General features: G+C 45.0%; 1 protein-coding gene across 1 annotated transcript; it reads left to right on the top strand.

Moving 5' to 3' along the window:
- Positions 1–1,878: 1,878 nt before the first annotated feature.
- On the top strand, positions 1,879–3,649 carry LOC311242024 (NXPE family member 3-like; the record flags this gene model as incomplete). The annotated part of the gene is made up of 3 exons (XM_084330980.1): positions 1,879–2,053; positions 2,412–2,987; positions 3,510–3,649. Coding segments are annotated over 3 exons (891 nt in total), but the record flags the coding sequence as incomplete, so codon positions are not given.
- Positions 3,650–12,741: the final 9,092 nt, after the last annotated feature.

Below are 12,741 nucleotides of genomic sequence, written 5' to 3'. Positions count from 1 at the left end.
CAATTGAAATCTAGTTGGTACAACCGGCCGGTCGTGTAGAAAAGAAAAAGCAGTCAAGTCAGTGTCCCGTCAGTCCAGTCAGTGAAGCAGTGTCCAGTCGAAGTCAAAGCAGAGAAGTCCCTCCTTCCCTGTGAGGGTGTTTTTTATTAGCTGCCCCAATAGTCCAGTGTGTATGTGGTCTCTGTCCTGAGTGCATGTCCGGTGTCTTGTGTATTGGCCAGCCTGTATGTCTGCCGTGCATGAGTGCGTGGTACGCACATTTACGTGCACATATGTGCGTGTGTGTGTCTGTATGCCTTTATTGATAACGATCTGTTATTGATGGAGAGTATGGTATTTGACCAGTAGTACCTGACCAGGATTTTTATAATCCTTTGGGCGGTCGTATATTAGTGACTTGTGGCATTTTGTGACAATGAGTTGAATTATTTGATCTGGGCTAATCTGGTGAGACCCCTCACCAAAGGTTCTAATGGACTTAAGTGGATACATTGATTGTGATCTGGTCTGGAGGTTTGCCAGATGCGGCAGTGTCCAGCATGAAGTCAATGTGTGTGTGTGTGGAGTGAGAGAGAGAGAGAGTGAAGGGGGAAGGGATGTGCTTGTGTGTCTCTGGAACTCTTGCTCTGGCTGTGTTGTGTAATTTAGAATTGTCTATTGTCTTAATTCAGTATTATTTATCAGAGACGCAGAGGAGCAAGAGGGTCTCGTAGTAGATAGAGAGACGTACGAGGTAGTGGATAGCTTCTGCTATCTCAGCGACATGCTGAACGCGGATGGAGGGGTGGACCTAGCGGTGACAGGAGTGGATGGAAGAAGAGAAGCTGCCTATTCTCGGTCCTTGCCCCACAATGGTGGAATGAACTTCCCACCACAGTTAGGACGGCCGAAACCCATCCAATCTTTTGCCGTCGACTAAAGACACAATTCTTCAATCAATATCTGGAATTAAAAAAAAAAAAAATTATAAAAAAATAACCCTAACTAACCTTACTGTCATGCACTTGTCCTAATATACTATCCTACACTGTAGCACTCAACACTTTGATGAACATTGTTACTCAGCTGATAGAGTTGTGCCCTTCGTCAGAAGTTGCATGAGTGTGGAGCACGAGGAGAAGCTGGACAGAGCGGAGATGAGGATGACCAGATGGATGTGTGGCGTGTCATTGAGAGAGAAAGACGAGTGCAGTAGAGAGTTGTTTTTCCATCTGTGGTTAGGCTCACCCCCTATTTTTTTATGAATACAGTATCCTGTTTTCCTTTCCTCTTTTGATCTTCAATAAATCATCTTTCAATAATTGGGAAAGACTAGGTATGAAATCTACAAAAAGGACAAAGTAATTTTTGGACCTTCTGCCACAGACTCATACCCCCCAGACACACCACTAACAGTGGGCAGGGACCGCTACCAGCAGCCGGAGAGCTAACGGAAGAAGAACTCGAGAAGTACTAGGAATGTCTGATCACTGAGTGTAGTGTGTCTGATCACCTAAACTGCACGGACTATAACATATGACGTATATGGTTAGGGTACCTTCTGTATACTTTACTTACTCATTTAGATTCTAGTGTTTATTGTAATCATATTTATTGTAATGTATAACATAACTGGTAGGGCATACAGACCCTCATCTGCACATTTGATGACACTGCCTACTTGCTCATATGCATATATTCAGAGTTAATTATATTGTTTACATTTCTACTATTACCCTGCCCATTCCTGTACCTCCCCTCCGCCCTCCCCCAAGCTGCCATTATACCTGAATTTCCCCAAGGGGATCAATAAAGGAATATCATTATCTTATCTTAAAGAACACTGACAAATTATTTGCTTTTCAGATAAACCAGAAGTGAAGACTGACGGTGTGAACCCGGCGGCCGTCTGGATATTACTACCAGGGAGTCTGGAGAAACCTTGGCGGTCTTGCAGTTCGCCAGTTCAACAATGCACCCATCATCTCTGAGTGTCTGAGAAACAAGCTGGTCTACATGTACGGTGACTCCACCGTCAGACAGTGGTTTGTGTACCTTGATGCTGTGCTACCGGGTAAGTGTGTTTGTCATGGGACAAAACAACTCTCTCCCATCGCCAGAAACCAATTAAAGACCAAGACTCATCAAAACTCTCTCTGAGTTTTTGTATTCAAATCATTTTATATGTTTATCCTGAATCTATCCCTAGAAAATCTCATAGCCACTTTTAAATCTTGACTCAATGAACTCAAATTATACTGTACAATAAGTTGAAGTATTTTTTGTAGTTTTGAGAATTATTTAAACATTTCAAATTTGTTAAATTGTAAAGAAAAACATGCATATGAATAGTACATTATCCTTCATAATAGATCTGATACTCACAACACTGTCCTGTGTAACTCGACCACGTTGTCCCTCCATGTCATTAGAGATGAAGAAGATCGACCTGCACGGCGAGAAGATAGACGGACCTTACATGGCGGTGGACAGCACACGTAACATCCTGATGACCTACCATTGTCACGGGCCCCCTATCCGGTACAACTCCCCTATCAGCGACCTACGCTACGTGGCCAACGAGATCAACAGCGTGGCCGGAGGTGTGAACACCGTGGTGGTCGTCAGCGTCTGGGCCCATTTCGGCCTGTTCCCCCTCGAGGTGTACATGCATCGCATGCGGACCATCAGGACGGCGGTGGTGCGCCTCTTGGACAGGGCGCCGCAGACGTCGGTGGTGATTCGTTCAGGAGCCCCGAGGGGTCTCGATCGTGAGACGCTGCGCGGCAGCCTGGATCACAGCGACTGGTTCGCACTGCAGCGCGACAGGGTTCTCCGGGCGATGTTCAAGGGACTGGACATTCACCTGCTGGACGCCTGGGACATGGTCGTGTCCCATCATCTTCCCCACGACATCCACCCGCCCCCTGCCGTCGTCGAGCAGATGATCAACGTTTTCCTGTCCTACATCTGCCAAGAGAGAGAGCGTAGAAGCGCTGGTGGCTGTGGTGAGGTGGAGTTAAAAATAAAAAATGTATGAATCGTTATTGATTATACAGAACGACAGTGTATCATAGATTAACCCTGACCGCTGCATCAGCCGTGTCTGTGTGAATGACTCCAATAGCTTTCAATGGCAATTTAACATTTAACCTTTTTTTTTTACTTACAAATTTTAACATTTTAAATGTACAATTTTAAAACAATAAAACTCAAAAAAGAAAACATGACACATTTTTTGAATAGGTTCGCTCAAAATATGCCACCGAGTTGCTGCAGGACGGAAACAGACACAACAACGACACAAGAGGAGACGGCTAACAGAGCCATGAGTAAAGACGCTAACAGAGCCATGAGCAAAGACGCTAACAGAGCCATGAGTAAAGACGATAACAGAGCCATGAGTAAAGACGGCTAACAGAGCCATGAGTAGAAACGGCTAACAGAGCCATGATGAGTAAACAATATTTCATACCACTTGTATGCCGATGACTCCCAAATATACCTTCCCCTCAATCCCTCTGACACAGCTAACCTAGACTCCCTTAAAAACTTTCTCAGGGACATAAAAAGCTGGATGGCCCTCAACTTCCTTCAGCTAAATGAGAATAAAACAGAGATAATTTTGTTTGGCCCCCCTCCTCCACCAAATAACTCTCCAACAGCCTAGGACAACTCTCCACGCACCTCAAACCACACGTCAAGAGCCTGGGCATAATCTTTGACCCAGAGCTCAAATTCGACCGGCAGGTAAATGCCGTAGTAAAATCATGCTTTTTCCAACTCTGTAACATCACTCAAATAAAAACCATCCCTTCACCCGTCGACCTGGAAAGAGTAGTAAACGCATTCATCACATCACGCCTTGACTACTGCAATGCCCTCTACACCGGCATTAGTCAGGCAGCCATGTCCCGCCTCCAAATGGTACAACACTCTGCAGCTAGGTTCCTTACCGGCACCAGGAAGAGAGAACACATTTCACCAGTTCTAGCCTCCCTACACTGGCTCCCAGTCCCACTTAGAATAGACTTCAAAATCCTCCTCCTGACCCTTAAGGCACTATCGGGTGCAGCACCCCTATACATCACAGAGCTCATCACCCCCTACTCAGCACCCAGGTCACTAAGATCCTATACATCACAGAGCTCATCACCCCCTACTCAGCACCCAGGTCACTAAGATCCTATACATCACAGAGCTCATCACCCCCTACTCAGCACCCAGGTCACTAAGATCCTATACATCACGAGCTCATCACCCCCTACTCAGCACCCAGGTCACTAAGATCCTATACATCACAGAGCTCATCACCCCCTACTCAGCACCCAGGTCACTAAGATCCTATACATCACAGAGCTCATCACCCCCTACTCAGCACCCAGGTCACTAAGATCCTATACATCACCGAGCTCGTCACCCCCTACTCAGCACCCAGGTCACTAAGATCCTATACATCACAGAGCTCATCACCCCCTACTCAGCACCCAGGTCACTAAGATCCTCCAACCAGGATCGGCTGGTCCCCCCCCCCCCCCCCCCCCCACCAGACTCAAAAAGAGAGGCGATCGCTCCTTCAAGGCTGTGGCCCCCAAACTGTGGAACCAGCTAGCCCCCTCGCTGGAGACATTTAATTCCTGTCTAAAAACCCACTTTTACTCCCTAGCCTTCAATAAACCCTGATTTTCCCACACCCTAACTCACACACCCCCATGCAATTTTACCCTGCCCCCTCCCCCTTCTATCTCTTCTTGTGCTCCTCTGTCCCCTGTGTGCTATACTGTACTCTGTGCTCCCCTATCTGCGTGTTGGCCTACTGTTGTCCTAATCTCTGAATGTACTGTCTTGTCCTGCTGTGCCTTTTGTATTTTTGTATTTTATATTATGACATTTTATGCTCTGATTGTACAGCACTGTACAGTATATACTCTCTTTTCTGGACTCTTTTTGTATCACAAACAGTACTGTATTTGCAAATCTGGTATGTCCTAAATGTATAGATGTAGCAGTACTGTCTATCTGTATGTCGTGTATGTCATTATGTTATGATGAATTGAAAATGGGGGACCCTGATGTAAACAAGACGAAAGTCTTTCTCTGGTCTGCATCCCCTTAACAATTGTATGTATTGAGCTGTACTGTACTGTACCCATTCTGCAAAAAACTGACGTCGGCCAATCAGAGAGCGTCTCCGAGAAATGCGGCTACGGAAATTATAGACGCTGCTGCTTAGACCGCTTCAAAACACGCCTGTGTTCCATCATAATACATCATATTTCAACGCACAGCGCGTTACGCACTGATTGGCTGCGACGGATACAGCGATGAAACAGTGCACGGCGTGCACGCGCACTCAAAGCGCTATTGCGTCTAGCCCGAGAGAAATGCGGCGAGGAGAAATGCGGCTACGGTAACAGAACGTATTCTCTATCAGACAGTGAGTCACTTCCTGTTCAGGAAAACGATTATTTATATTTGATATATTAACGTTATATTGTGCATTGGAAACACAAACATACTTAAAATGAGTAAATATTATTCATTTTAAACATGTTTATATTATTTATAGGGCTATAAAACAAAAAACAAACAAAAAAATATTTCTTATTCCTCTTTCTTTTAACCAGGGTTAACCAGGGGGGGCGGCGCCCGAGCGCCCCTAGTGGCCAGCCGCCACTGCACTGGTCACCTCAGCCGCTGTGACTTTGTCTGTGTTGCTGTCCTTTGGCTTCGAGAAAAAGCTAGTCATGCTACTGTTAGTATTCCTTTGATGTTAATTTTTTTTGTGAGCCTCGCCATCACCATGCCTCTTAACGTCCCCCTCTCCTCCATGGGTGATGGTGAAGCTCCTGTGGCAGATCCTGCATTCTACCTTTTGGGGATCATCTGAAATGGATCTCAGCCACGTATACTGAGATACTATGAGCAAAGTATTTTTTTTGTCTCCATTTTCTTGTTTTTCTTAGCTAGCTAAACAACTTGTATCAGTATTGGCAGTCTTTTTTCTAACTACTCGAGTGACTGACGTCACACACACTGCAGCTGCCTCGGCCTCGGACTGACAGTGACAGGCAGCGCGACTCTCAAGACTCGAGTCGAGCTGCTCCGCTCGGCTGCGCATTGGTTTGACGTCGCCCGATTTAAAATTAAGAGGGTATTGGAATGAGGCATTAATTTAACAACATTTAAAAAAATAATAATAATAATATAAAAAAAAAATATATATATATATATTAAACTAAATAAGACTCATGCACATCTGGTTGGACCCCAACTAGAGGTGCAGGTCAGCGCAAGAGAGATATATAAAAACTAAAAGGAGAATACCTTCAAGAGAAAGAAGGGCCTGCACACTCCTCAGGACTGGTTTTTGCTTTTTTATTGTTGCACAACGCGTTTTGCTATCTGCTAGCACCTGAGGAAGCAGATAGCGAAACACGTTGTGCAACAATAAAAAAGCAAAAACCTGTCCTGAGGAGTGTGCGGTCCCTTCTTTCTCTTGAAGGTATTCTCCTTTTAGTTTTTATATATATATATATATATATATATATATATATATATATATATATATATATATATATATATTTGAATCGCGGGACAGGTGGGCACCCTAGTGCCACAGACACAGAGCCCCGCAAAGCCTGCATACAGTAAACTAACTTGATCGTTGATCTAACTGTTGTCCTTGTATCTTTACGCTTATGAAAACATTTAATATTATTTATAGGCTATAGGCCCTCGTTTGGCCATAATAGCCTATTCTCACATGGCTAAATCTACTCGCTGACGGACCCAGTATACCTATATCATATCATATTCCTATATGTCTCCAATGAATCGTGGGGCTCCTGCTATAGCCTATCCTTTATAATGTTATAGGCTATTTTATTTACCGTAGTCTATTTATGATTTTTTTCCATAGCCGGTCTCAGTTATGCTGTGGCTGAGATGGATCGGGATTAAAACCTGTTCCACCCCACTGGGTCGGTACCGACCCAAAAAATGACATCTGGTCATAAATCCTTTTTTTTTTTAATATTGCATATAAGTTGCGATATTTTGTCAAACGTTTTCAAGTATTAACATCACTAACATTGTAGTATTTTTGCGGCAATTTTGTAGAGGACATGCATAGCTGTCGACCAGCGTTGGAATTTCTCCGAACTACATTTCCTGTCAGATACTGTGGGCTTTCAAAGTTCAGCGTTCTGAATGAATCATATCAATAACTGTTATGATTCGCGATAATAAGCCACAAAAGGTAACGTTTTTGACAAATATTGAAACGCAGTTCTATGTCATTAATGGATTGCTCAGCACCTGTCTGCATATATCTCGCTTCAGCGTATATATACCTTTACATGCCAGCATTCATCTGGCCACACCCCCATCCGCTTACCTACATAAGCAGGGGTGGGGCCACACACTCATCTCCTTCTCAAATTTCATCAACAAGCTACGTGCTGCTCACATGCCCACTTGATGTGGAGAAAAATATTTAGTCTGAAGAAAGGAAGAACAAGGAGATACGTTGACATCATATCTTTATTTTCTCTCTCACTATTTTCGAGAAAATACGGCGATATTGTCTTCGTCACTGGAGTGTCTGAAAGATGATGATCATTCTAAACCTCCACCGGTTTTTTCGTATTAGGAGCTCACGCCGCTGACATGCTTCCCAACTACAATCCTCCTTGCTGCGGCTGGATGGGGTAAAAACCCTCCAGCAACACAGCTGGACTGTAGGACGCACCGACTGTTGTGAGAGGCGGTGGTTTCCAGGTTGGGTATGTACTGTTTTGCTGGCGAGCTCTGGTTGTTGTTGATGCTATGGGGGTTAGCTAACAATTTACGAAACGCCGACCCCAGGCTAGGGTCCTCTGCTCGGCTTAAAGCGGCGATCGGAGGATCTTGGCCTGACGCCCATGATGGCTAATCTAGTGGCCTGCGCTAGGTTCTGGTGATCCCAGGATTCTAGAGCGGATGCTTCTCTGTCCAGTGTAGGCCCCATCTTTCATATACAAATGAAAGTTTACCCTAACGAGGAAATGTGGGCATAAGATCTTCTTTATCGGAAGTTCCATGCTCAAAGGGCCCCGTGTGTGTCTGGATCACCGTTGACAAACTGTGTTCTGACATTTCTTTTTCTTTTCCCTGTTAGGGAAGGGATTGGGACAGCGGCCTGTCTGAAGTGTGGCTTGTTATGTCATTGTATGCAGTTCAGGTGATGGCTGGTTAGCTTGCGTGCTAGTTATGGACTATTGCCAGTCAGCTGTTAGCTGCGGCGTTAGCTCGCTGTGTTTCCCAGGCTGGTATACGTTAGCTTGTTGCTATCAGCCGTTCGGCTGTTAGCTTAATGCTACACTGTTGAACGTTCTGTGACTATAACATGCCTTAAACACTCTGACTACGACGTCATCTTTGACAGAGGATGTTAGTCGAACCTACCGGAAGCCCGGCCGGCGAGGACTGCGTCAACATGGAGAACCGTAGCGGCTGGATGGCGCAGCGACGCTGCCCGTGTCGTCAACACAGGATGCTCTGTTTACCTTCGGTGCCACGTTAGCCAGACTGCAGTTCGCTTGGCCTGCGCTCACGGTAGGAAGGTCCCGACCAGACCTTAAAACGCGTCTTCTTCCTTCCCTTTGTAATGTTTTGTAATAACGATGTTTTCCAAAACGGGTGTTGCTGCAATACATTGAGGATACGACGCGTGTTGTGTGTGAATTGTCTTGTCACTGGTATAGCTTCTCCATACAAACCGGGTTGTTGTTACATGTGTAAAAATGATCTGGTTAGTTGTGTTGAGAAACATCATGTGTGTTCATGTACTGTGTACTCACAACTAAGGGGGTTAATTAACCTATAAAGCTATGCTTAGTGAGTGAAGAATGAATGTAATGACAATGAACAGTGTGTTCACATATTAACAGGTTTACCTGTTCAACTGGGCCGTATCAAGGGTAAGGTAGGAGGGGTGTTCCCCCCGGTTCCCTGGGGCTTCCCCACCCTCCTCTCAGACATGTTGTTTACAATATATTGTGTCACTGTGTTGTGGGGATACGATGTAACCCTTAGCTTCGTTTCTGGGGTTGTGCTAAACCGCTTGAGAAACTATATTTTCCTAAAGAAAAGATTGTTTGGTCACTTTTCGTGTGTGCTTAGCAAGGCCTGTGGCCGATACTAATAGAGAATTATGTATTCTCTCGTTATGAAAAACGGCGTTCCTCTGTAGCAAGAGTGTACTTGCCATTTTTTGTGGTGATAAAGGGTTGTGTGTGTCTTGTGATCTATAACTGGGTTAGGTTGGCCACAGAAGCACATGTGTAAGTCTGGTACCGGGGCTCTTAAGGGGGCCCTCTCTATTCTGTGTTTTTTCCTTAGTAAAAATCAGATAGCAGGTTAGCACATGAGCTGTGTGAAGCTGTTAGACACTTCATGTAGCTGACTATGACTGTGTCATGCTCTTTTTTGTCATTACATCGTATCATGGGTGTGGGGTCGTAAAGGGGTGAACTGGTAATCCTTTCCTTCCCGTTTGATGGGCAGGGGTTAAAACCTCCTGTCCTTCAAGCTTCATGTCACGTTGCTGTTCGGCACATTACAGGGTAAGAGGGGGGGGGGGAGGGAGTTTCCTGGTCCCACGCCCTGGAAGATTGGGCGTGTGCACAGCAGAAATTCCCCCGCCATAGAGTACGTCACTGTGCGCGTCTCTGTTGGTAAGACTTCCGTGAGTTGTTCAGGTCCATATGATGGATCTGTTTCAGGGAGTGGTCAGGGCTCCTCCTCACGAAGCTCCTACTCAGGCCTTCTGTGAGTTAGGACTCTCCTTCCCTGTGAGGGAGCCTCCTCAAAGTTCAGAGCCTCCTCCTCAGATTGTCAAGGTGAGTAGAACTTCAAAAAGGAGTCCTGCTCTATTGTGTGGGTATTCGATTCAATTCGATTATTGAGTGTGTATTGGTTCAGTGCCTCCTCCTCGGAGAGCCCTAACCCAAATTTTACATGGCTCAATCTTGCAATATATTCTTTTCAATCTATACAGCTCGCGTGGAAAGTCTCTCTGGGGATTTCCGTCTCCTCCCTATGGGAGGGTGGTGGGATGTAAAAATGTAAACTACTTTTACCCTCAGCGGCATCACGAGGGATTCATGTCAGTCTGTGTTCTTTCTTTTTTGAATAAAAAGAGGAAGGTACATGAAGCACGACGGCTCCGTGTCGTTCTCCCAGGCGACTTGGAGGAACAATGTTTGGTGTCTTGCTAGACTATCCATTGATGTGTTTGGGTCTTGACGCATACATAGTGCTGGCTGACAGAATCACACAGGGGCCAAGTGTGCCTTGGTTGCTTGTTAAAACAGCGTTTTTATAGGGCAACTGGGATGGAGTTTTGTCTCTTCCGAGCGCCAGTTTACTAGGTTGTCTCGATGAATTCTCGTTCATATCTGGGGGATGTTAACGGAATAGATCAGAACATAGGTAGAGGGGTCTCACGCCCTTGGGGTGGGCCACTGAGCACGGTCCAAATGGGACCGTCTGGGTGGCGCCCTCTTTTCATGTTTTAGATTGACACGCATACCTACCCCCTCTCCTGGAGTGGGCATGTTGGCGTGGTTAGGACACGGGACTGGTCTGGTCACGCTGGTCCAGGTCAGTTAACCCGTTGTCCGCCGGGGATGCAGATCTGCTGTTCTGGTACCCTGAGGGACTTGTGCTTTTTTCGGGGGGAAAAATGCCGGGTCGGTCCGGGTGTCACAGGGTTAGGCGTTATGGAGACCCTTTGTTGGGTACATGTTGTACTCTGCACTATCGTAATGGCTTACGGCCATACCAACCTGTACAAGCCCGATCTCATCCGATCTCGGTAGCTAAAGCAGGTTCGGTCCTGGTTAGTACTCGGTTGGGAGACCGCCTGGGAATACCAAGTGCGGTGTGCTTAGGGCTGGTTCTCCTTTCTTTTCGCTCCTCTCTCACGCGTGGCGAAGAGGGGGCTGTTGGGGTGGTCTTGGACCTCCTCTGGTAACCCTGTGCTTCCCGTGCCGCCGGGCCCGGTCCGAAGTAAAGTTTTGTTGATACCGTAGGCCTGGGATAACCCTTGTTTGAACACTGAAACACTTGTACTGCGGTATAGTCAGTGTATACCCGCAGGTGTGTTTTGGAGTTTTTTCTTGAGGGGTTATAGGAACAATCACCGTCTGTACCGAGCGGGTGGTTGATTCCATGATGTGTTGGAGCAGAGTCAAGTCCCGGGTTACCGGTTGAGTGTGCCCCTGCACGTTCATGACGTCTGCCAATCATGTCAGCCTTCTCTGCCTCAACCCCTCTGGGTGGGTTTTTTTTAATGGAGGCTTTGTCATGGTGATCAACAACGCCAGCATACGCCCCTTCCGCCAGGGCGGCTGTTTTCAGCCTGTTTTCAGCTGTTTTCTCGTCCGCAGTGCTCCAGGCTCAGGTTACAGCCTGTTGCTTGGTTTCCCCAGTGCGCTGCCTGCTTCCGTTGGTTAACCTTTTTGTGTGCTTACCATACTGACTGCCTGTTCTGCAGGGTCAGTGTGCCAGGCGGTGTGCTATTCGGTGATTCTCATGAAATCTTGATTTCAAAATGTCAAAGATAATTTTTTTTTAACAAACTTGCATCAACAAATTTCCTTTCCAAGCACTATAAGCCAGGTCTGGAGTATATGTGAATAATAATTAGAAAATATTCTTTTACAATTTAACACCTTTTTGAACACATTTTCCAAAATAAGTCCTTCAAATTCTCATTACCGCAACAGTCTTAAAACTTCAAGACAATAAGAAAAGCGTATACATTTTCACAGTTTTAAGAATTGATTATTAACAGTCATAGACACATACCTGAAACTATGAAATAATATATATCTTTAAATAATCATTTTTAGAATAGTTTGTCATATTACTCATTACCGCAACACCTTCTGCAGTCGTCAACCAAATTTTTGTGATATTTCATGGAAACCTGAATTTGTCTTAAAATGTCATTGTAAACCTGAAAGCACATAACAAATAGATCATGGACATGCTTTTAGAATCAAATTATAATTGTTCACAAAATTAAATAACCTTTAAATTAACAGCTGTTGTGGTAATGATACATGGGTTTCGGAAATGAGATTAATGATTTCAGTAATGATAATAAGTATGCTAAGTGTTGCCAGACACAACTCGAGGCTTAAGAGCAAGCTTGTTGGTTATTCAAAGCAAACCACTTGGTGTGTCTGATTAGCCACAAACACCAAAGCAGTCAATTACATTTGTGTCATTTTACTTGCATCACAAAATGTTGGTAACACAACAAATTACATAATTATGAAAACCTCTAATTTACTGTCTATTTGTCAAGTTAACCTTTTTAATGATAGATTATTTCAGGGCTTGCCAACGCTCACTGACTGCAGTGACTGGATGCTTTCATAAAATTGCAACTAAGGCATTTGCATATCCTCTCAATCAAATTAAGAAAAAAATGCATTTGTTCAGCTCAACTCACAACTTTATTCTGTTTAACAACATTCTGTTTAAAAATACAAATTATTACATTCACCCTGAGAAATGTGCTTCATGAGAAATATTAAAAGTTTCAATATATGTTTGCACATTAGTATACATTCAGTGTTCGACTTACGGTCTGAAACGCCGACGATAATCCTTAGTCACAGCCAATGTTCCCCCTAAGGTGCGCCCGTGCGCGCACATGACAAAACGCTCCTGCGCACATCTGAAATCGGTCGCGCAAAAAAAAAG

Source organism: Notolepis coatsorum (assembly GCF_963971535.1).
Source record: "Notolepis coatsorum genome assembly, chromosome: 15".
In the NCBI taxonomy this organism is placed as follows: domain Eukaryota; kingdom Metazoa; phylum Chordata; class Actinopteri; order Aulopiformes; family Paralepididae; genus Notolepis; species Notolepis coatsorum.
Note: the sequence above shows the minus strand (reverse complement) of the source record. Positions and strands in the feature narration are given on the sequence as shown.